Below are 25,024 nucleotides of genomic sequence, written 5' to 3' on the forward strand. Positions count from 1 at the left end.
GTCGGTGAGGCAGTTCGGATTCCGGAAAGGGAGATCAACGGTGGATGCAATTCGGACAGTGGTGAGAGTGCCGAGAAAGCGTCTAAACAGAAGCGGAGAGGAGGTCGATATTGCGCCGTGATAACGATCGACGTGAAGAACGCATTCAACAGCGCCAGCTGGGAGGCCATCGCCGAAGCACTGCATGGAATGAGGGTTCCTGATTCCCTGTGTAGCATTATAAGGAGTTACTTCCAGAATCGGGTTCTAGTCTACGAGACGGACATGGGAGAGAAATCAATCCGGATCACGGCGGGTGTGAAACAAGGCTCCATCCTTGGCCTAACGCTCTGGAACGCGATGTACAACGGCGTGCTAACGCTGAAGCTGCCCAAAGGAGTCGAGATCGTAGGATTTGCGGACGACGTCGTGTTGGCGGTAGTAGGCGAGACGTTCGAAGAGGTGGAAATGCTGGCAACCGAAGCGAACGACACGGTTTCCAACTGGATGCAAGGAGCGAAGCGAAGGTATAGATTATTATAAATTTAACCAATGATTGCAAAAAAAGGTTCTACGTTGTCTATGCTTCAAATAAGAGTGTTCAAAATTCGACTATGACTAATTAATTGTAGTTAAATTTGTTTCAAAAACATTATTTGTTTACGTTTTCTCACACACGCTCGAAACTAAAACAGATTTCGCCGCCGTACTGATGTCAAGGCGAATTACTTCCTAAGCTAAGCTAAGGTCCCTAACAACAAGGCACGCGGCTATGTCGTTGGTATTGATGCCTTCGATACAATCGATGGACTTCGTTCTGGTGAAAATGCTGATCTGTCGATATGCGGATGGTTTGATGGTTTGATGGTGTCGATGACTTTGCTGTGCTTGGTGGGTCGATCGATGAATGGTGAGATCGATTGGCCCTTGGACTCGGGTGGTGTTGATGTAATGATATCGGTCAACCTAGAATGTGTACCGTAGCTGCTGTTTGGTGGCTAAGTGCTTTCATCATGTAGGATTGCACTGTATCATTTTTTTAAATGTGCTCAGATTTTTGCTCCCTATCAAAAATTTACTTCCTATGTACCCAAATAGCCTCTGTGCAAAAAATCAGCTCATTTGCTTATAAGAAGACCTAGCCCAAAGCCCTTTCGTGAAATAAAATCACTTTTCGAAACATTTTCAATTTTCAACGGTCATAACTCATCCAAAAAACTATTTCAAACAATTTTTTTATGGCTTTTGCTAGGTCTGCAGAACAACTCCTCTGAAGATAGAAGGTGCCTAAAGGAATCTTTAAAAAATATAAATAATATTGCACCACCATATATTTGCAAGTTTTCACTTGTTTCGTGAGAATCTATGCCAAATCATTTTGTACAGCAAAACTTTGATTGCTAGGGGTTAGGTAACCATAAAATACAACTTTCGCGCATATATACCTTGACTGTGAACGTATAGTTTAGACGTTAATTCAGTTCTTTTAGATCCACATTTAGCGTAATTGATTGGAGGTAAGCTTGCAGTATCGATTTAAATCATAGGGGGTCATACTTTAATTATGTCACGCTGAATTTATGGAAAATTAAACCCCCCTTCTCCCTTTCGCCACGTTTTTCCAATACCCAATGCATTGCTTTTCGTGCGAAGCCGTTTGACACCATAAATCGTGGACACTCGTTTACGATTTCTCGAAGGTCATCAGAAGAAAGCTGTACTCGCTGAAAGTTCGTCCTGTTTGTTGATTCTTCTCCATTATACTGTTGTATTATGTAATATCAAGATTCTTAAGTCGAACTTACAATTAAATCTTAATACCCATGCACAGTATTCAGCATAATACTGTTCTTATGATCGCTTAGCGCTAGTTTCGCTTCTTTCGATCGTTCAAATTTTTGGAAGGCTTCATGGATTTCTTTCGGCAAATCAGTTTAACGAGTAAATGAACAACAAGAATGGGTACCCCTATGAGTAAACCCAATACATCCAGATTGTGGTACTGTACCAAGTTAAGATCCATCGAGGCAGTCCGAATGTGTGGCGCACCTTTGTGACGGAGGACATATTCCGTCCAATATACAGCCAGGTCGAGAGGGTTTATAGGTTGGTCACGGTACCGCTGAGATATAGCCTGTGCATTAACTTTGAACTGCGGGTCATGCAAGATCGTATTGATCGCCGTAGAAACTCGTTCCTCGGATATTTCCGCATATGCAACAGACAATCCGTAGCCTCCACGCTCTGCTTTGGCCATATTCAGGTATTGATCGCCAAAGACAGGAATTCCGATGACTGGCACTCCGTGGTACAACGATTCCGTAGTGCTCAGAAGTCCGCCGTGAGTGATGAAGAGTTTTACGTTGGGGTGTGCCAGGATATCATCCTGAGGCCACCAGTTCTGAATGAGCACGTTCGATGGCTTGCCTGGAAGGTTCTCATCCTCCCATTTCCACAGTACTTTCTGTTTGAGTTTCGAGAAAACTTTCAGGAATGCATCGCGTTTCTCTTTTGGCAGATCTTTGCCCTTGATGTTTGAGCCCATTGAGAAGTAGATCACCCCGTCGGTGGCGTTATCGATGAAGCTTTGAATATCGGCCGGAAGTGGGTTGGGGACCCGATTGATGTGCATTCCGCCAACCTCGATCATACCGGTAACGTACGGTCTAGGGTAGTTGAGCGAAAAGTGGTTGTTTAGCAGCACCAGTGAAATAGCACTTTTCTTCAGCTGGGCGAGTGGAGGTTTTGGATCAGGGAATGCCTTCATGTACATCTCAGTTTGGGCAGGATTATCCAGAACGTGTTCAACGACGATGTCCGTACCGCTCGTCAAGGTGTTGATCAATCGTTCCTTGAAGGTCATTCGATCCGAAAAACCGAGGAACGGATTCGGAACGTAGGAAGGAGGTGATGGAGATCCTACCAAGTCAGTTGTCCACTTGGAGGCTCCAAATGTGGATATTCCGATGCATGGCGCCTTGAAGAGGTGACAAAAACCTGAAAATGATTGAAACATTATAATTATTATTGGAATTATGTGTATTACTGAAGAAAAACGGTACAACAATGGATTTCTCTGCACGGTGTTCATTCATTCGGCCGGCGCACGGTGGAACGAAATAATAAAAAAAAAATCTTTTGAATTCAGAAGTGTTTAAGTTTTACTAGCTTTAATTCACTAGTGTTTAATGCTAGACAAACGCTGGCCATTAGAAAGCCTGAAATCAGCAGTAAATCCACAACATCCAAGCCACAGCTCACGATAGGATTTTTAAACCGGAAATCGATAATAATGCCACGTCCGAAAATAACCGCATGCTCGATCTCTGTTTCGTAAGTGAGGAGATGTGCACTGATTGTTCCATCATATCAGCCCCCTCCGAGCTTGTTAAAAACTGTAGACATCATCCTCCTCTGCTGGTGAGCATAAAGCTCAACGTTCATCGTAATTTCAAAGACACTGTAGAGAGCGTCCCCTATAGCTTTGTCGATAGAGAGCGTCCCCTATCTCAAATGTCGACTGGGAATGGGCACTGCGTGACTGTGATTCTAATCTCGCGGCATCGACGACATCCAACATTCTTTTATACGCAATCGATCAATTCGTACCTAAGCGAATCAATCGCGAACCTGTTAAATCTGCCTGGTCGAATTCAGAGCTTAAGTGATTGAAAAAATTTAAAAGGGCTGCTCTTCGTAAGCACAGCAAATACGAACCGATTCCACGAAAGCATGTTATTCTATAGCGAATACGGATTACAAGCGACTCAACAACCAACTGTACCATGCAAATCCTTAGAACTTTTGGCGCCATGTGAATGCCTAAATAAAGGAAAGCGGACTACCCTCAAGTATGACGAACGGCGTAGTGGAAGTGGACTCCATCGTGGGTATTGCCGACTTGTTTCGCACGCAATTCAGCAGTGATTTCAACGACGAACGACTCAGCACTCAGGATGTACTTGCTGCGTCTAGTAACGTCTCTCCCTCAACCTTCTCCAGCCATCCATTTTCTATCACAAGCGAAATGGTTATTTCATCCGGAAAGCAGCTAAAAACTTCAACGGGTGAACGGCAGATGGCGTACCGTCGTTAGTCCTCAAACGCTGCCTGACTGCTCTCGCATCACCTCTAGCCAACGTTTTCAATCTCTCCTTGATGTCTAGGGTTTTCCCAGCTTGCTGGAAAGAGTCTTTCGTGTTCCCAATCCACAAGAAAGGCTGCAAAAGGACCTCCAAACTTTTTGAGTTGATTATACTCGAAAAATTGGTTCAAAGTTTTGCACACTGTATCTCGACGGAGCAGCATGGCTTCATGCCTAAGCGTTCCACGACGTCCAATTTAGTTACGTTCACTTCGTTCATTATTCATAAAGTAGAACGTGGCCATCAAATAGATGCCATTTACACAGACCTCTCCTCAGTATTTGACAAAATGAACCATGGCATTGCGTTGGCTAAATACGACAGGATAGGTGTTCAAGATGGTCTGTTTACTTGGCTCTACTCCTATCTGACTGGTCGAAACATGCAAACTGTCAAGATTGGAGACTATTAGCGAATTCGTTTATTATTCAGTTCCAACCTGGATCGGGTATCAAGATTGGGTCTGCTTGTTTTCTGACAAACGTCAGTTTGCTCGTTTGTTTTTAAAACCTAGCTCAGGTTGAGGTTCACACTGACAAAAACTTCGGTTTCGCACTGGGTCGGAACTGGTGTTAACCCCGATAATAAACGAATTCGCTATATGTTTCTTCATCTTTCCCCGTGACATCCAGTGTTCCCCAAGGTAGCCATCTTGGGCCATTTCTGTTACTGTTGTACATGAATGACGTCAATACCATTGGAGATCGAAGTGTGCTCTGCTTCTGTACGGACGTGAAAAATTTCCTAGTGTCAAATTTACGGTTTTATTTTTTCTTGGCGTTTTCTAATTTTAGTGCAAGAAAGTGAAAGTGATCGGTTGGAAATGCATTCGAAAGTGTTTTCGTTTATCATAATCCTTTTCATCAGAACTTTTATTAGGCGATTGGCAATCTGGCCCGATGATTCTGATTGGAGGCAGGTGCAATAGCTTCTTTGAAGATCCGACGGAATGTTGTGAAATGTTTAGCTAGAATTAGGAGATGCAACAGTCTTTCAAGTATTGGCTTCAAGTGCAAACCATCGTTCATTTGGTGAGTTCGTTCCTGTTTATTTGTTCACTTGTTTCGATATCATCTATCAGTTTTCTACAATTTTGTCTTGGACATCTTTTCAAAGAGCCACGTTCATGCTGTAATTTGTCGAGCGCACAATTTTCACATGTTGAGATCGAGTGGAAACGTCAAGATAGTCATCAAGATAGTGCTTTTGTTTCTGGTTTTAGACGTTTGATGTCTTCAGTGATGTTTTTGTACTTTAAAGTTCCCTTTATCTGTGATCATGGTGGGTCTAAAGAGTGTTTGTTGAGCACGCTGAGCACGATGATGATTTCCTTGGTTGCGTGAAATATATTTGTGAGAATATCTTTTTGAGATTTTAGTTGTCACGTTTTGTTTGTAGTTTATATTTTATTTCTTTCATGTAATCATCGTTAATAATAGTTATTCAATAATAGATAGTTCATCCATATATTCGTACTTTGACGCGAAGCGCTGCGGATTATGAGATGCTCGATGACCCTGGAGGGATCGATTTTGCTTACTGAGCAGAAAATCATGGATTTAACCCCAACCTCTTCCACAGCACAATAAATCGCCACCATCATTTGTATATTTGATATTGAATATTAACCTCGGAAACTATTTGCATATCAAGCGAAAACGTAGCCCTGTATTGTCGCGAAGCGTTATGGTTCTGAGATGCTCGATGACCCTGGAGGGATCGTGTTTGCTTACTGAGCAGAAAATCATGGGTTTAATCCCAAGCTCTCCGTCATGACTCTTAAAATTCATGATCACTAAACAAAATGAATATCGAGAGATTAAATAAACAACAAATAAACAATACATACTTTTGGTTGCATCGCCAACTTGAGGTGAATCCTAACCGAATACCCTACCCAACCCTCCAACTCCGTAGCACTTATGAGGGTGTCGCTAAGTCGGTGGCCTCTCGTTAAGTAAGTACTACATCAACATTTCCTTCCCTATCCCTAGTTATGGTAAAGATGGGCGTGGCCGGGAATAGCGGCAGTCATGCTTCTGTTACTCTTGTTTAGATTGGAACCAATGTTTACTCCCCAGCATTATGCCTGAAAGTAGTCTAACTGAGAATTTCAGAAGAGACGTGAGTGTCGCTAGTATCCAATCTACGAAGTATATCATAACAACGCTAACGCTAACGCTAACGCTAACGCTAACGCTAACGCTAACGCTAACATGAATGACGTCAATACCATCCTGAAATGCCTTAAACTATCGCGGATGACTTGAAACTCTATTTCGTGATAAAAGAACCTAGTGATGCCATTTTCTTGCAGCAACAATTGGAAGTCTTCGCTGAGTGGTGTCGTATTAATCGCATCCCAAGTAACCAAAAGTTCTGATAAAAGGCTATTTGTGGCTAAAGCAGCTTGGTTGGTGGTGGTCTATAGAATCCTAAGCAGCCTCGTTTTTAAATTGTTATAAGAACTTGAAAGTTCCGATATCTTAATTGAAGAGCATTCTAAGCAGCTTCTGGCAGAACTTAAACGGAACTTTTTAGAAAATAAATTAAAAAAGGTTTTTGTGCTCTCACCAATTCTATGTTTATAGTTCGCACTTTTATGAAAGTTATTTTTAAAGGCAGGTATTAATGTGTATTGATTTATCAGCATTAGTAGTAGAACTAGACCTGTTTGAAGAATTAAACCCAGTCCTTCGGCGTGAGAGCCCCAGCACGAACTGCGGCGTCATCTGGGATATAATAAAGTGAGCTGCTGTCCCGCCTACTGTTGGAGTTTTCAGTGCCAGCTGACTGACTTGAATACGAAAAACAACACCTTGATGAATTTTAAATTGGTGTTTGTCCGCATGGTATTCCAACGCATTTGTGGCGCAGTGGTTAGCGTTCGTAGATCGCATGCCCGAATATACGGGTTCGAATTCAGGAAATTACTTTTTAATTATTTTTTTTATGTTTGGATAGAATGTTGATGCACTGCATAAATATAAAGGTGCCGCCACACGGAGGCTATTTCTAGTATATTGCGAGCTATGTGATAGAAAACTATATTATAGCCCATGGGAACACCTAAACTATGACGTGATAGCTCATTGTTATAACTTGCAAGTTATAGTTTAGAGCTATGACATAGAGCCGAATTCATTGTCATGTGTACACTCTAGCGATAGTTTCTATATCATAGTTGCAAGCTATAAACTATTCCATCAAGCCGGAATAGTTCATAGTATATTGGTCATAGTTTTTTGACAGCAGTATGTGCGCGGTGTTTTAGTTTTTGTTTAAGAAACCACTCATAGACGTCTTATCAAAATGAATTCGGAGTTGTGTTCGGAATATGGACTCTGGATACTAAGGGATGGTCCACCGGAAGATCCGGAACATCCGGAAAAGTGCTCAATTAATTAAACAGTCCACGTTTTTTTAGAAACCACTCATAGACGCCAGGGAGGCAGCTCCCACACCTGGACCCTACCTATCGACCCATCAACTCATGAACCGGGGACCAACGGATTTACTTCCCTTTTACGGATGTTTCGGATCTTTCGGAGGACCATCCACTGCACAAGTCCCAAAGCCGAATTTAGCAAGAGAAAAATGTTTGCGCCCAAATTGTCAGTTTAAGGTACATAGTGTCTGAGGGAAAATTGCTTCATATATTTTGGCCGATCTTTTTATGTTAGTCAAATAAGGGTGGTCGACAAAATTGGAGAATTGAATTTTCAAACTTTGTTTTATTATTTGAGATAGACCAATGCAATGTTGTAAAAAGTTGTAGATCAATCAATTCGAAGCATTTTTGTTTAAGGCACCAAATTTATATCTCTTATGGTTCATGAATTAAATATTTTTAAACAAGCTGGTTAGGGTGGCCTTTAAAAAACAGATTTAGTTGAATAACTTTTCATACGTTCATTTCTCGTAAAAACGTTGTTCAGGACACATTTATAACTTATGATTACGCATATTGATGACGCAACCATGTTGCTATCTTTTTTTATTAGAAAGTTAATGGAGATATTCTTCGATATCTTTTTTAACTGTCAATATCTCTAAAAGGAGCAAACCGATTTTCAAACTTTTGATTTCTTTTGAAACATCGTGGTTTTATTCATTTTTGGTGAGAAACCAGTGAGAGTGATTAATTTAAAAAAAGTCCAAAATTTTACCAAAATCTAGCCATAACATTTCAAATAAGGGAGATATCAACTAAGTTGCTTCAGCAAAAATATTTTATGAACCACCCTTATTTCACTTACATAAAAAGATTGGCCAAAAAATACGAATAACTTTCTACAAGACACCATATAGCTACCTAAAAGTGATGGTTTGGGCGCAAATATTTTTGTCTTCCTAAATACGGCTTGGGACTTTTGTGCACTGGTCCCCAGCATAAAATTTCTGGTCATAAGTCCTAATTGATTCTGATAAGATGCCAAAGAGTGGTTTTGTGTTTCGTGAATCCAAGAGTCAATTTTCCGATCACTTCGAATTCATTTTAATAAGGTGTCAATGAATGGTTTTGAAAAAAAAGTAGGGTTCTAGGAATTGACCACTTTAATGAATGTTCCAGATCTTGCGCATATTGGTATCCTGCTTGGTAGTAACCGGTGAAACTTTCTCCAGGACATAACCAAAATCCTTTTTTTTTTCCTTTGGTTTGTTTTCCGTCGATCTTGTTTTTCGTGCTGAGCACCAATGTTACCGACGCCAGGGAGGCAGCTCCCACACCTGGACTCTATCTATCGACCCATCAACTTATGAACCGGGGACCAACGGCTTTACTTCCCTTCCGAAGGAAGGCGTGATCAGAGATGTTATGCCTCGGAACATCTCGGCGGCGCCGACTGGGATTGAACCCAGGCCTGCTGGGGTGAGAGGTAATCACGCTTACCACTACACCACTGGCGCCGGTTCTGAATTGTTAACCAAAATCCTGCTTTGTCATTCTCACAAAATTACGGTAGTATTCCGGATCTTCATCGCTCAACTCCTTCAGAAGATTAGTCTAGATTCCGAAGTCTTCACGCCGAGCAATCCACGATTTTTTCCAGATTGTATGACTTCTCCGCTTAATTCGCCTCTTCAAGATGAGGTACGCTAAAACTGCAGCTATTCTTTTCTTTTTTGTCTAGAGCTATCGGAAGTACCCATTTTTGCTTTCCTGCAATTATTTTTTTATGATGTGCACAGGTTCATTAAACGAACAAAAATGCACAAAAAATCAATCGTGTGTACACTTGAAAATTCTACGTCATGGTTTTCTTCTGCATAGCTTCTATTACGTCATAGTTCATAGTTTTTGAAAATTGTTTCCCAAATCTCAAAGAACTATGATATAGAAATCTAAATCGGCTATGTCATAAAGAACTATAACATAAATATCATGCGTCGTGTGGCGGCACCTTAAGATTTATGATTTATTCGGGCCACTGATCATTTCATATTTACGTACATTAAATTTTGTTACTAATAAAGTCGTGTGCGGATTGCTTCATGTGGCTTGAAAGTTTTGTCGGAACTTTATTTGAACTTAATGGAACTTGAAAGTTCTGTCGGAACTTTATTTGAACGTTATGGAACTTGAAGGTTCGGTCGGAACTATATTTGAACTTTACGGAACTTGGAAGTGATTTTAATCGTTGAATGCGGAACTTTTGGTTACTTGGGATGTCACTGAATGTCTCGAAATGCTCTGTAATTTTCTTCGGCCGCAAGCGTTCGCTTCTTTAACGTGAATCGACTATCAAAGATCTGGGAATACTGATCGACTCCAAGCTCAGCTTCAAGGATCACGTGGCATACGTAGTATCCAAAGCTTCATCACAACTCGGGTTCATATTCCGCTTCGCAAAAAAATTCAAAGATGTATACTGCCTAAAAGCATTATACTATTCGTTGGTGCGACCTATTTTTGAGTATTCTACGGTCGTGTGGTCTGCATACTACCAAAATGAAACCATGCGTATTGAAGCTATTCAACCGAAGTTCATTCGGTATGCTTTAAGGCATTTTCGCTGGAATGACCCTAGAAATCTGCCTAGCCATGAAAGCCGTTGTATGCTTATCAACTTAAAGCTTTTGGATGCGAGACGTAACGTAGCAATGGCGAGCTTTGTCGGTGAAACACTGACTATTCTACACTGCTGAGTAGTATCGACATCAATACCCGCCGCCGTAATCTACGATCGCATGCGTTCCTGAACAACCGCCTCTCCCGAAATCAGTTTGATAAGTAATAACCTCAGATTCAAAATCGAGTATAGTTATGTTAGTAACATTTAAAACAGTCATACCATGAGTATTTCGAAACTTGTTTTGAGTAAGCTATATGTACAGCGTGAAAACATTCAAATCCCGTAGCCCTTTTTCGAACTGTAAACCAGTTTTAAGGCACGTTTCCTTTATTTTAGAAACAGGCGTTTTCCATAGGGCTATACGTTCCAATTATGATGTGTTAAAATTATGGCATCTGAAATTTAAATAGGAACACATCATAATAGGGACGTATGGCCATAGCTGATACATCTATCCTATATGAATTGCCACAGCCCGCAACAAATCGCTCCGTATATCATTATTCATCACTCTTGGTTCTTACCTAGCATTGCATCATTCATAAAAATCTCCATAACGATTAAGTCGAATTTTTCATTGGAGTGGATCAGTTTCACAATGGCTGGATCACTCAGCGTACCATTGACAATAGTATGTCCGAATTCGTACGTTCGTTTGATGCTCTCTATAATTCCGGCCTGAGCGTAACCCAGTAAGTTTGCGTTGATTCCTAATTTAAGATCGTTAAAATCATTGCATTAGAAGTTCACTGGCGTCGCGTTCATTGTCTACACCACACTTACGATCAACTTCATGCCAAATCTTGGTCGTTGTAATATCGCGATAGTGATTGATGGGCTTCTTCAATGGAAACGGACTGATGACGGTTACCTGAACGGCACAAAGGAGATTATTTTCCCGTCATTTTTTGCTCTGTATGCTGAACCAACCTCATGACCATTATTGACCAGTGCTTTCATTAGCGCTGAGCCTACCATGTGATGGGACCTTGAAGATGTGGGAAGCACACCTAAAATCTTTGCTGAACGCACGTTTCTGGTGATGACCGATATTTCAACGGCAATAATAAACCACCAAATTTTCATCCTTGAGTTGGGCAATTAAATATTAGTATCAAAGAGGTTATTTTAAACACAGAACTTGTAACGTTAACACGACACCACGATTTGATGAGAACGGTTAGTCGTAGAAAATAATCACGCTATGAGTGTTCAAGGGTGGGGACGTTCGACACTTGAATTGTTTGAGTTAGTCGTCAATATGAGTATCCATTATTTACTCTAGTACCGTAGGTCGTTAGATGTTGTAGCATTGCCACCGACAAACCGACATGAATGACCATAGCAGTTAACATGCAATTTCTACACAAAGCACACTACTGACATCTGTCCTCATGTTCGCGGAAAACTTTCAGCTAAACCACGAACACACGTGGACAAATGATTTTTATCTAGATTAAAAAAATCCTATGATTTTGACAGATCGAAATGTGCAGCGATGAATCGGCCGTTGTAGATTTTTGAGCAAAATTTAAGTTTCATGTCGGTTTGTCGATGACATTACTTGCAAATTTTCAATAAACCTTGAAATGTACTAGCAGGGACGATCACTAACTGTTGCTGCATAGTTCATCGTTTCTAATTAATTAGTTGGCATTGACTTACCTATCATGGCATCGTTCATGAATATCTCCAGTACTATCAAATCAAATTTTTCATTTGAATTGATAAAAGCCAGCACGGCAGGATCGGTCAGCGTGCTATTGGTTACTCTGTGTCCAAAATCATAAACCCCTTTGATGCTTTCTATGGGACCTTGCTTGGCCATGCCCAACAGGTTTGCAACGAGCGCTGTGTGATATGTAGAGAAAAATATTCGTCATCTTGGTTGTCTCCTCACGCGCAAATGATTTGATGAATGTTTGCTAATCATCATTAAAATACTCACATTCAACAGCAGCCCATGTCTTAGTTGTCGTGATATCACGGTAATTTTTTAGAGGCTTCTGTTGAGGAAACGGGCTTATCACAGTCATCTAAACGAGGAAACAATCATATCACTTAAATGTACCGACTATCACTTATCACCTTCAAAATCACCTCATGACCTTTTTTGGCCAACGCCTTCATCAAGGCCGATCCCACGATGTAGTGTGACTTGGCGGTCGTTGGGAAGACTCCCAGAATCTTAGCCGGTTGGACATTTTGAATCGCAACAACCAGTACACTGCTGATCAACAATAGCCATCGAAATTTCATTCCGAACTAGGTGCTTTCATTCACCAAATAAATTTGAAACGGAGAATACTAATGGGAATCACGTTTGATCGAGAAACCGAGCGGAGAAGCGCGTTTCGCACGACGTACCAGTTAACTGTGTTCTGCCGAAGAGCATTCGAATTCGGCGAGGATGGACAAAAACACGATTTTTTGGTAGATTAAGTGTACATAAGTGACGTCACTATACGGTCTTTTATGAGATTGGGACTCGTTTATTTTTTATTATATCATGCGCACACATAGTTGAGAATAGAATACATACTTACACACTGGTCTCGGTTGGAATATGTCTCGGAAAGATAGGTAGATCAGTAGACGTAGAGTAAAATGGAATAAAACGCCCACCAACACTTTTTCGTTCTTCATTCTGGGATTTTGGTAGTTGGCATACTGATCTTCCTCGTCAAATTCATGAATTTCGAACGGTAATGCGCTATTTTACCCCAGAGGAGGCGTATTGTACCATTTTACCCTATGTTCATCGACGTGCCGGTAAGGTAGCATGAAGTGGTGTTCTTTCTTTTGCGACGGTGTGATTTGTTTAAGTTTGCATAATCATAGAAGATTTTTTTATCAGTTGATGTGCGTTGATCTCAGGTTTGAAGGCCTTGGTCACTATATAATGCTGATCAGCATAATTATGTAATCGAATATTCAATTTCTGATCATTTTGGTTCGCGCAATGGGGATTCACCAGCACATTCTATTGGCCAAGCACATGGGTTTCTGATGATGTTGACAACGGTAGAGAAATTCTAGTTTTGCGTTTGAAAAATAAAATGGTCTGGCAGAGTTGATACATTGAAGACAGACTCAGGTGTTATTGTTCTAAAAGGGGTCATCCACATGTTCGAGAATGGAGGGAGGGGGAGAGGAGAAGTTTCAACAATTATTTCAAAGCGAATACCACACTTATCAATATATTGACGCGAAGGGGAATTATTGACAATAATATTGATGATGTGAATACAGAAATATTGTCAATACCGATGTATTGACTATACGATTATTGTATTTGTAATTGTAATTGCTCAGTGTATAGGCTGTGCCAACCGCTAAGTAAGCTTATCTCGGGACTAACCCCCTAGTCTATACATCTACTGTCCTTCCCGTTGCACTCGTCAGCTCGTGCGATACTCTAGCCACACATGGGTGGTCGTATCCGGGTCCTTACCAGGGTAGGCTCGTGCCCGTCCAGGTTCTGGTACATTAACTTATCTCTATGCATGGTAATTATACTTTATAACTCACCTTTTGATAATAATGTCGATAATGCTAAAACTATATGAAGGTTAGTGATCAATATTATGTGTGTGCTGTGATGGAGTAGTAATTGAAGGAAATGAGGTTTTGATGTGGATTATAGGTAATTCTAAAATAGGTAAATCATGCAAGCACACACCTTTCACAATTCTTATCCTACTTACCATTTACGTCCAGTACTGCTTAGTCTCTTCTTTTCTTGTTCACGCTTTCACGCTTTTTTTGACGTAGGACTACGTCTTTGATTTCTATATGGGGGTACACTTTGTGAAAACCGAAAATGGAATATGTAACAAATTAAGAAAGATTTTGAACGTTAATAACACTCCAATTTCAATAATTTTATCACCAATTGATCAGAAATATGGCTACGCATCGATAACAATGCTTCCGAATGTTGATTTTCAACAAGAAACTATTGAAAAACTGGTAAATGTCCAGCATTGTACAAAAGCGTCGAATTAACTAACAAATCCACCAATACCTACATGCATATGCTACTTCCCCAGTACAGTCGTCAGAGAGTAGCAAGTAGACGAAACAAGTCGAAGTGGCATTCGCCTCCGATCCTCGGGCGCGTGCGAATAGGGAGGATGGAATTGCGTAATATTTTGCACACTCATCGCCATACTCAGAACCACACACTCCCAACGATCACACCACTGTGTGGTGGTGTTCGGTCGTCGAAATTAGTAGCAGCAGTAGCAGTGATTTTGGCGTCTGGCGTTGAAAATTGTTCTCCAGTAACAACGAAAGGCTGCCTGCAAGCAGCTATCAGCCCCGAAAATTGCGAAACAGATTGAAAGCGAGTTTTCCATTCAACTGACATCACAATCCTTACGAAATCGTCTTCATATGAAAAGTCTTAAGGGCAGAGTAACTCTTAAGAAGCCATGGTTGTCCGCAATATATAGCAAAAAAAGATTGAAGTGGGCCCAGGACCACATTTCATGGACCAAAATTTTATGGTATCTGATGGTATGGTCTGATGGTATCAATGGTGACCCAAATAGCATTACTTTCGTCTCGTCTGACTAGAGCATCTAATTCTAGTCATCACTGGTCCATGAAATGTGATCCTGGGCCCACTTCAATCTTTTTTTGCTATATATTGCGGACAACCATGGCTTAAGAAGCCATGGTTACTCTGCCCTTAAGACTTTTCTTATGAAGACGATTTCGTAAGGATTGTGATGTCAGTTGAATGGAAAACTCGCTTTCAATCTGTTTCGCAATTTTCGGAGCTGATAGTCCCCGGTCCAGCTCCGCCTTCTACACGATAGCTCTGTCAATTCGGTCAGTTGTCTTTGAAGGACGCCCCGATCGCTTAGCTGGTGAGATAGAACCACGCTTTTTATACATCTGCACAATTCTAGCGACCGTATCTTTGTGAAGCTGGACAATATCGGCAATATCACGGTAGCTTTTGCCAGTTTTGTGATGTTCAATAATCAAATTTCGGATACTGATCGAAATTTGTGCATTTTTGGGCATTTTGAAACAAATCACTTCCAATTTTGAGCACAAAACAGAAATTTTGAGCACGAAAACTTCAAGAGCGGTAAATGACAGATAGACACAATGTTTACATTAGATAAAGTTGCAGAATACACACTAAAACTCTGTAAAACACACTTAAATCATAGTATCCGCTTAGGGGTGGATACATTTTTTTGCGTAATTTTTTACAATTTTTCATAATTTATCACATGAAATCTCAAGAAAAGATATAAACGCCATATTTTCAATGGCAATGTGATAAATAAACATAAGTTGATAAATCATGGAGGAACACTCATAAAATTAAACTGATTTTCACCAGAAAAACAAAAAAAATGTAAATATGTGGGGCGGTGGATAAACTTTTTTTGCATACTGTACAGCTCGACAGCCTCATCCGTGTTGAACACCCAGTTCAGAATTACTCAACCATCACTACAAAACGGTCCTTTTCAGGGTCACCAAAATTTGTTAAAGAGTATTATTTGGACATTGGTCAAGGTCATCAGTTCCCGCAAGCAGCTAGCTATCAAGGCGCAACCTGTCTATAGAAGGTATGGAATTGTAGGCCTGAATATATTGGTCCAATTAGTTTTTCCTCGGCTTTCATTCCGCACGATTCGTCGAAAAGATTGTTTCAATCGGCGCTTACATATGAAATTTAATGTGGATTATAGAATTTTTTGTATGTTACCAAAAATTTATGAATGGTTTGCCAATAAATGATGAGATAATTTATTGATTTTTGAATTATCACACTGTATACCATGAAAAAGCAGCCTGTTTGTGAGTTTTTTTTTGTTATCATAAAAAAAAAAAAACAAATCGCCAGCGAGTATTTCCCGGCGACTTTACAAATAAATAAAATCAAACAAAATCATCATGCAGAACTAGCTAGGATTTGTTTTACTTCATATTTCACAAAATTGCTTTTGAGTGTTAAGACATCGTCTCCCGCAAAGTTTACATTTTTCCCTCTACCAACACATACATCAGGGCTAGATAGATCTCCACAGGATCTATAGAATCCACGCAATTTCAAAAAACCAAAATGCACAGCATTACGAAGAGAGGTCAGGTTTCGACCAATAGCAGATAGATTTTAATTATAAACAAGCCAAACGATTGGAAATTTATCTACCAATCTGCTAAAATGAACACTTAGGAAAATCCCAAAGACTTGGTAGCCATTAAAATGAAGTAATGAAATTGGGTTGTTAGATTTTAACAAGTTCTTTAGTGGGAATAATACTGATGAAGACTGCACATTGTAGTCGAAATACGTATCTGTCATGGATACAAAAAATAAATTAAGTGGAATTAAATGGAAGATAACCTTTTTTTGCTGTTTTATTTAAGCATTCCGCTAAAAACCCAAATTCATTACTTCATTTCATATAAATACTCTTCAATGGTACCGGAACTTTCAAGTTCTTATAACGCCTTGAGGCTGCTTAGAATTCTATATACCACCTTCAACTAAGCTGCGTAGCGTTAACGTTGTTATGATATACTTCGTAGATTGGATACTAGTGACACTCACGTCTCTTCTGAAATTCTCAGTTAGACTACTTTCAAGAATAATGCTGGGGAGTAAACATTGGTTTCAATCTAAACAAGAGTAACAGAAGCATGACTATCGCTATTCCCGGCCACGCCCACCTTTACCATAAAGGGATAGGGCAGGAAATGTTGATGTAGTACTTACTTAACGAGAGGCCACGGACTTAGCGACACCCACAAAAGGGCTACGGAGCTGGAGGGTTGGGTAGGGTATACGGTTAGGATTCACCTCAAGTTCGCGATGCAACCAAAAGTATGTATTGTTTATTTGTTGTTTATTTAATCTCTCGATAGCCAGCTATCGAAAGAACATATTCATTTTGTTTAGTGATCATGAATTTTAAGAGTCATGACGGAGAGCTTGGGATTAAACCCATGATTTTCTGCTCAGTAAGCAAAAACGATCCCTCCAGGGTCATCGAGCATCTCAGAACCATAACGCTTCGCGACAATACAGGACTACGTTTTCGCTTGATATGCAAATAGTTTCCGAGGTTAATGTTCAATATCTAATATACAAATTATGGTGGCGATTTATTGTGCTCTGGAAGAGGTTGGGGTTAAATCCACGATTTTCTGCTCAGTAAGCAAAATCGATCCCTCCAGGGTCATCGAGCATCGCCAAATCCACTTGCAGTCACAATCAACGATTCTACGAATCGCGAGCGCTCACGAATCATAAAACCGCTGACTGCGACACTATGAAAGCGAAATTGACAGACTCTATGCGTCATCTATAGCAAGTGAGTGGAAGCAACCCTGCATGCAACCATTCTTTATGATACACTTTTTCTGCCTATCTTTCTATTGGGCCTGTGGACATGCGTTAGCTTCGAAACTTCTAACCAAACTGGGAAAATTTTCAGGTCACAAAAAAAAACTTGAAAAAAACTTTCGAAGGTAATTACAAGTAAAATAAATATTGATTATTTTACGCAAAAACGAGCAAGTAATATTAAATCTCTTGTATCGTATGCTAACGCTAATTGACTCTAACAAAAATAATATGCTTAAAGAAAATAAAATATTAATAAAATTATATGCAAAATTTACTAGAAGATCATTACTTTATTGGTGAGATGTTTATAATAAGCCCTCCCAGTTCCTCTGTATACAGAACAAATCTGATACTACAATCAGAATTGCTCAGCCTGCATGAAGCAGCCGATTTCATCAAGGAAGTTCTATTAACAACCAATAATTAATCGTTTGAGGCATACTGAAGCATTCAGAAGGTGATATGTGACACCATAGGAAATCATCATTATTGCAAATATAAAGAAATTAAACATAACCCTTTGCTTAAGTACCGTCAACCTCCATGTCCATGGGGAGGGCACCTTCAACCAAGCTGCGTAAGCCTCAAATAGTTTTTTTTATCAGAACTTTTGGTTACTTGGGAAGTTTTTTAAAATGGCGCATTCGACATATTTCAATAAATCATATAGTACGAAAATGGCGTATCTAATCGAAAAGACGTCTGAAACAAGGCTGTAGGATTTTATTAAAAAAATTAATATGTAATGATAATTAACGCTGCTAAAAAATTACGGACAAGGTGGAGTTGCTATTGCAATCAAACATGGAATAAAATACTCAAAAATGCAACTTAACACAAGTCTTGAAGCAATAGCTATAAAAATCAACCTACCTCGAAAAATGACTCTCTGTAGCATATATCTGTCACCAAATCAGATAGTTAACAAAAAAAGAACTTGACAACATAATTAACCTTATCCCCAAGCCATTTATTATATCGGGAGACTTCAACGCTCACCATAGTCTATGGGGATCAAATAGAGATGATTGCAGAGGAAAAATGATCGCCGAAATAATACAGGAACAAGAGCTTATACTACTGAATGACGGCAGCCCAACTTTCATACATTCGGCAAACGCATCGACATTACTTCGGCGAAATGCATATAAAATAATAATTTAAGACAAACCACGTATCTTAAAAGTGGTCTACAAAATGATTGCCAACTTAAATAAATTTCTAAAGAAAAAAACATCTACGATTTTAGTCCATTTCAGTTAAGTAAACATTTTTAATAAGTTTAAAAATCCTAAAAATGTTATGTTCATTTTTTGACGAAATTTTCTGAATATTTTTTTTATGTATTTTCATTATCCAGTTCCAGCATTTCAGTTTTCTACAACTTTCTCTCAGACGTCATTTGGATTAGATGAGCCGTTTTCGTGCTATGATTTATTGAAAAATATCTAATACGCCATTTTGAAAAATTAACCGTGAGTCAATATGACCGAACTCCGACACAAACTTTTTTCATTAGGAACGAACAATTATGCGAACCTTGGAATTCTGAGAAGTATTGGGACGGTACTAATGGATATTTTTGGCCGCTATTGAAAATTTAGTCGATTGCTGAACATACAGTACTGGACAAAATAAATCATACACCCATATAATTTTTCTTTGGAGCTCGATATATCAGGTAGAATCAAACATACAATAATGGTTTGTTCGGCAATACTTCTGTATGTTTTTCGCTAAAACTGTGCAGGTATAAAATATTCAATATATTGTATGACTTTCTCAATCATCATTTATAAGTTGTAAAAGGAGAATTTCGAGTTGGACAAAATAAATCATACGCCTGATTTCTTATTGAATTCTTGTTTAATTCAACTTTCAACTTACATTTTAACACTCTCCGTATTTGATATGACCACCCTTTGCTTTCAACACTGCTTCCAACCGTCTTGGCATACTTTCGACGAGGTTTTGTAGATATCCTGAATCGAGTGCTTCAAAATAAACGTTTTTGTTGGAAACCGATGCTTTATCCACTTTGTTATCCAAGTAAGACCACAAATTCTCAATTGGGTTGAGATCGGGAGACTGGGGAGGCTATTCCAGCGTTTTGATCCGATTTGATTTTAAAAATGCCGTTTTTTTCTTCGCTGTGTGCTTTGGGTCATTAGCTTGTTGGAAAATGTGTAGCGAAACTTTCAGATTCTCACTTAACAAGTCAATGTACGCATCTGCAGTCATTATTCCCTTTATATGAGCCAAGCTTCCAACACCAGATCACGCAAATGCTTCCCATACCATGATATTTCCGCCTCCGTGTTTAACCGTCTTTTGAATGTATGGTTCCTTAAGAGCGTCACCGGAACCTCGTCAAACCCTTGATCGCCTTTTCTGTCCAAATATCTCAAATTTGCTCTCATCCATCCACAGAACTCGTTTCCAGAAGTCCACAGTCATTCCGGCGTACTTTTTTAGCAAATTCCAGTCGCTTCCGTTGGTTCCGCTTGTTGATAAAAGGACGCTTCGATGCCAAACAGCTTTTCAAACCGCTCACATTAAGTCGCCGGCGAACAGTACGTCTCACGATCGCGAATCACCAAATTTCTAACATCGAGCGAAATCTGCTTTCCCGACATTTTTCACTTTTCAAATGACGCAAACAAAACACAATTGTGCGATGCGCACGCTTCCCGGAACAAGAACTGTCAAATATTACGCCGTGATGCCAAATCTTCAGATTTTGTTTTTATTCAATAGCTTAAAAATAAAATCTTAGGAGTGTATGATTTATTTTGTCCAAGCACAGCAGTGAGCATATATTTATTTAAATTTGTAACAAAAATAGCAAAATATTATAACAATTTTCATTCAGCTAATTGAATGCACCATGAGAAATACTTGAACTTTTCTGAATATACTGCTGAAATTGCGTGCAAAATAGCTAAAATATGATGTAATGCACTTTTTTGGGAAGCGTGTGATTTATTTTGACCAGTACTGTATATATAGGAGCATTCCCCTACATAGATAATAAAAAACCATGAAAAATGTAAACTTCTTGCAAGAACTTATGCCTCTTGGAATAAATCATTTCAAAACTCGATCGTAGCTTGCATGCATTATCTTCCAACCAAGTTCGTTGTTGACAGAAAATGTATGCGATATAACTACGACACGTGCTTATTCTACATATTGTTTGCAACCGAAAAGTAAACCGTTTCCCTCTGGAACAGCGGATAGCCGGTCATTTTTCATCATCACCATCGGCAGAACACCCTTATCAGGTGATAGGTGATAATAGAAGTACATCACCGCATTTCTAGACGAACATTTCAGAAGGTTCAGTCTACATTGCTCGATTCTCTGCATCGAATTTTTCTTCCGGTAATAACTCGGCTGCAATCACATTCTCTGGTATGCTTGTCGTTGAAAGGTGCTTGATAATGAAAAGTGCTTATTCAATCCTTTTACAATGTTCATCTAGATTTGTTTGCAGTCAGCTCGTCTCAATGCAGTTTAAAACTGTGCAGTGCTCATCTAATTCGCATTCACTGGGAAGTGTAAGATCAGTATTAGACAACAACGGTATGTACACACGTGATAATATAGGTATACAAGATAGTAACCGCTTGCAGTGATGGTACAAGTTCAAATAATTTCGCGCTTCAGCTATAGCTATACCTTGTTGACGGTGGCACCGATTCGAAAACGCCACAATAAAGTAGTTCACATTTGATTGTGATAATGTTCGGACGGCTAGGTTTCCTTGTGCTAATTAGCTGTTTGCTTCATTCTCTGCAACCTTCGAATGGAGCGCGCATCCTGGGAGTTCTTCCGTCGGCAGGATGGTCGCATTACGCCATTGGAGAAGGTTTGATGAAGGCTTTAAGCCGAGCAGGACATGATGTTACGGTTATCGGTTCGCACCAATGGAAGGAAGCTCCTGCTAACTATCGTAGTATCGAGCTAAAAGAGTTAGTGTTCGATAAAGGAGGTGATATCATTCAATAGAATCGATAGGTGTTAAATGTCTTTATTGATACCTATCTTATCTCGTGTAGGATCCGAACCAGATCTATTTCAGTACCGCAACGATCCGTATTTGAATGTACTCTATCTGCTCTATACGGTGATAGGACCAAGCTTATCAGAAGTTATTCTGAACCATCCAAAAGTGACAACGCTTATGAATTCTGACGAGCATTTTGACGTCGTTATTGTTGAGTGTTTCGTAAGCGACGTATTGTACGGATTCGCTCAACATTTCAATGCTCCACTGGTGGTATTTTCGCCTTTCGGTGCCTCATTATGGGCTAACGAACTTGTCGGAACACCTTATCCGTATTCACAAATACCGCATACATTTCTCAGCTTTACGGATCGAATGACGTTCTCGGAACGGTTTCTCAATGCTCTTCTATGGAACTCGGATCGGTTTTATTATAGAAATGTGTTTCTTCCACGGCAGGAAGAAATGTACGCAAGGTACTTCCCGAACGCAACGCAATCTTTGACACAAGTCATGAAAAATGTCAGCCTGGCTTTCTTGAATCAGCACTTTAGTTTAAGCTTTCCGCATCCCTATGCGCCGAACATGATTGAAATTGGTGGGATTCAGATGGACGAACCGAAAGCTCTGCCGGAGGTATTTAGGAAACGTTTCGACGAGGCTTAGATTAAGAATAATCCAATTGTTTTGATTGTAGGATCTTCAACAATTGTTAGACAACTCCAAGCATGGAGTTATCTACTTCAGCATGGGATCGATGCTGAAAGGATGCAAATTTCCAGAGGAGAAACGCAATGCTTTCATCCAAGCGTTCTCAAAACTGAAGGAAAATGTTCTTTGGAAGTACGAAAACACCAGTCTGCCGAACAAACCGAAGAACGTCTTTATCAGGAAGTGGATGCCTCAGAATGATGTTCTTGCTCATCCCAACGTTAAACTGTTTATCACTCACGGAGGCCTTCTCGGATCAACGGAATCACTGTACCACGGCAAACCCATGGTAGGTGTTCCCATCTACGGGGATCAGCGTTTGAACATGGCACGTGCCAAGAATGCTGGATACGGAACTCACATCGAGTATGAACATCTGAGTGAAGAATCCATTTCACGAGCAATCAGAACCGTGCTTGACGATCCTTCGTATGCTAGAAATGCAATGCTGATTTCCGAAAGGTACCGTGATAAACCAATGACACCGGCGCAGCTGGCCGTCTACTGGGTGGAATACGTCGTTAGACATCGTGGCGCACCGCAGCTGCACTCCGCTGCTCTAGAATTGTCCTTTATCGAGCACAACCTGTTCGATGTTTACGGTTTGATGTTATTAATAGTGGGCATGTTTATGGCGTGTGTATATTTGATGGTTAGGAAAATGATGCGACTAATTGGTTTGTTGCCAAATGGCGGAAACGTCGTTAAAAATAAACAAGAGTGAAAGTTTTGCCAAGTTTGGTCTACACTGAGAAGTGAATGAATTTCTTCAATCAAATGTTATCGTTTACTAGATCAGTAAACTGGTTGAAATATCTATCCTTCGAGAGTACAAAATAGCGTCTTTGTAGTTGATTGTATAAGACATTCATATTACAATATAGTTCTTAAAAGTTATATGGTAAAGAGTCGGAGGAATAATATTTAAGAATTGTGTAAGAGCAGGGTAATTTTGATGAAAGGTATTTCTGAAATTATGTAATTTTATCAATTCCAATGTAAATGAACCCACCCAAATCAATTTATTGTTTAAAACCGCAAGGTTGTGCTGGATGATCGATAAAAACGTAGCTAGCGATGTCAAGAGTTTGTAAGACACATTAAGTGTAACAGCACGGTCGATTCCGGAAACTTTTTTCACAACATGTAATTTTCCAACTGTGTGTGTCTAGTGCTAAATTTTCAGTCTGAGCCAAAGTCTGAGAAACTGTTGGTTGAAGACGATGTCTTTACAGTTAGACTACAGAAGCGCCATCCATGTCATAGCAATAGATATGTGAAAGAATCTGGTTAACGAAACAGGTTACGATTATATAAAGCTGAACTCTGGAAATCCCCAACGATTACATCCGTGTCTTAGTACACATCATCAATTCTAGTGACGATTACAGCATCGATGAGGTTCCAAAAAGAAAAGTTTTATAGTTGAGAATTATTGAAAATGTAAGAAGTTTGAGTTCGACACATCATTTGTTTCCTGAACAATTAGCAAATCAAAGTTAGAATAGAAGAACTATGAAAGTGATGATGGTTTCAAAATTTTCCACGTTGAGGTATACGAGTGCAATCTTAAAATGCTTTTATTTTGCAAATGGAGCATTTTGTTTAAATCTGGTTGCTGATACAGTGGTAGAAAATCTTAAATCTATGTATACACCTTTAAATCTGAAAATAAATTATTTTTTATATATTATATGTCTATTGAACAAACCAAACAAAGAAAACTACTAATGAAGCATTAACCAGATTTAAATAAAATGTTCCATTTTCAAAATAAAAGCATTTTAAGATTGCACTCGTATACCTCACCGTGTAAAATTTTGAAACCATCATAACTCTCATAGTTCTTCTATTCTCCACGACTGCCAACTTTGATTTGCCAATAGCTGTATAAGCATAATAGGGGAAACAGTCCTATTGTTGCGGTACGTTAGGAGCGTTAGAAGCCTATTGTTGCGTATGGAGGTCTTCATACACATCAATAGGCTCCTAATGCTTCTAACGTATCGCAACAATAGGACTGTTTCCCCTACTTGATTATGAGAGGTATAACTGATTTGTGTAAGTGTTCACTCAACATGTATTTATTAAACACCTACTTCAATAGATGACCTTCTCCTGCAGCTATCCAATAGGTGTTTAGAGCAGAAACTACCATGAAGGTACCATACCTTACACAAATAAGGTGCACGGGCACGTGGATAATTTTTCTTATTTTCAAAAGTAGTTTCTTCGTTAGTTTAGAAATTTCGGGCCATGAATACATTTTCATGGCCTGCAATAATAAGTATAAGTTTATTTTTCCTTGATTTGTTTTCCGTCGATCTTGTTTTCCGTGCTGAGCACCAATGCTACCGACGCCAGGGAGGCAGCTCTCACACCTGGACCCTACCTATCGACCCATCAACTCATGAACCGGGGACCCGGGTTTGATTCAGAATCTCCTCCATAGATGTTTACTGCAAATAAAACAAATGACTTCAAATATACCAAGCTTCATTATATGTGGAATAGTAGGCTTATTTTTAATTAATTTTTACTATAGTTCCTTTAACACTCTTGGGTCATTCATGACTTGTCCGGGGATGAGGTTTGAACTCGTGACTTTGGTATGAGAAATATGGATAGTAATCACTTCGCCGGGGCTGTCCCCACTTTTTTTTATTACAGTATCCAATGTTTTTTTTTATCTTATTTTTAACAGCTAAAACTTTCATTA

The 25,024-nt window shown here is 39.5% G+C and overlaps 3 protein-coding genes across 4 annotated transcripts in view; 1 reads left to right on the plus strand and 2 right to left on the minus strand.

The window, feature by feature from the left end:
* LOC135701029 (UDP-glycosyltransferase UGT5-like) overlaps nt 1–3,253 on the minus strand; it is an 18,873-nt gene extending 15,620 nt beyond the window's left edge. Inside the window, exon 1 of the mRNA XM_065221765.1 lies at nt 3,241–3,253. The gene's annotated coding sequence lies outside the window, so the exon portion shown is untranslated. The remainder of the gene's footprint in view (nt 1–3,240) is intronic.
* LOC135700886 (UDP-glycosyltransferase UGT5-like) lies at nt 1,814–12,461 on the minus strand. 2 transcript variants are annotated; one of them, XM_065221582.1, is made up of 4 exons: nt 12,302–12,461; nt 12,150–12,237; nt 11,867–12,052; nt 1,814–2,976 (listed from the first exon to the last, which is right to left on the minus strand). In XM_065221582.1, the coding sequence occupies exons 1-4, from the start codon at nt 12,458–12,460 to the stop codon at nt 1,847–1,849; spliced, it is 1,563 nt and encodes a 520-aa protein (XP_065077654.1). In that variant the 5' UTR covers nt 12,461; the 3' UTR covers nt 1,814–1,846. The 2 variants fall into 2 exon arrangements, with proteins under 2 accessions (XP_065077654.1, XP_065077724.1); XM_065221652.1 differs by lacking the exons at nt 11,867–12,052; nt 12,150–12,237; nt 12,302–12,461 and adding exons at nt 10,726–10,911; nt 10,985–11,072; nt 11,132–11,286.
* An 8,791-nt stretch (nt 12,462–21,252) lies between these two features.
* On the plus strand, nt 21,253–23,033 carry LOC135699456 (UDP-glycosyltransferase UGT5-like). The gene is made up of 3 exons (XM_065219761.1): nt 21,253–21,579; nt 21,647–22,230; nt 22,292–23,033. Exons 1-3 carry the CDS (start codon nt 21,330–21,332, stop codon nt 23,027–23,029), a joined length of 1,572 nt encoding a protein of 523 aa, XP_065075833.1. The 5' UTR covers nt 21,253–21,329; the 3' UTR covers nt 23,030–23,033.
* Nucleotides 23,034–25,024: the final 1,991 nt, after the last annotated feature.

Source organism: Ochlerotatus camptorhynchus, unplaced genomic scaffold, assembly GCF_037179485.1.
Source record: "Ochlerotatus camptorhynchus isolate MF236.1 unplaced genomic scaffold, CSIRO-AGI_Acam_v1.1 ptg000002l, whole genome shotgun sequence".
In the NCBI taxonomy this organism is placed as follows: domain Eukaryota; kingdom Metazoa; phylum Arthropoda; class Insecta; order Diptera; family Culicidae; genus Ochlerotatus; species Ochlerotatus camptorhynchus.

Bases quoted from the DNA above. Each gene is read 5' to 3' on its own strand.
- LOC135700886 (XM_065221582.1), bottom strand. From the start codon at position 12,460: ATGAAATTTCGATGGCTATTGTTGATCAGCAGTGTACTGGTTGTTGCG. The intron at 12,238-12,301 runs GTGATTTTGAAG...TTCCTCGTTTAG, and splicing joins TGGCCAAAAAAGGTCATGAG to ATGACTGTGATAAGCCCGTT. The intron at 12,053-12,149 runs GTGAGTATTTTA...CATATCACACAG, and splicing joins GACATGGGCTGCTGTTGAAT to CGCTCGTTGCAAACCTGTTG.
- LOC135699456 (XM_065219761.1), top strand. From the start codon at position 21,330: ATGTTCGGACGGCTAGGTTTCCTTGTGCTAATTAGCTGTTTGCTTCAT. The intron at 21,580-21,646 runs GTGATATCATTC...TATCTCGTGTAG, and splicing joins GTTAGTGTTCGATAAAGGAG to GATCCGAACCAGATCTATTT. The intron at 22,231-22,291 runs GTATTTAGGAAA...TTTTGATTGTAG, and splicing joins AACCGAAAGCTCTGCCGGAG to GATCTTCAACAATTGTTAGA.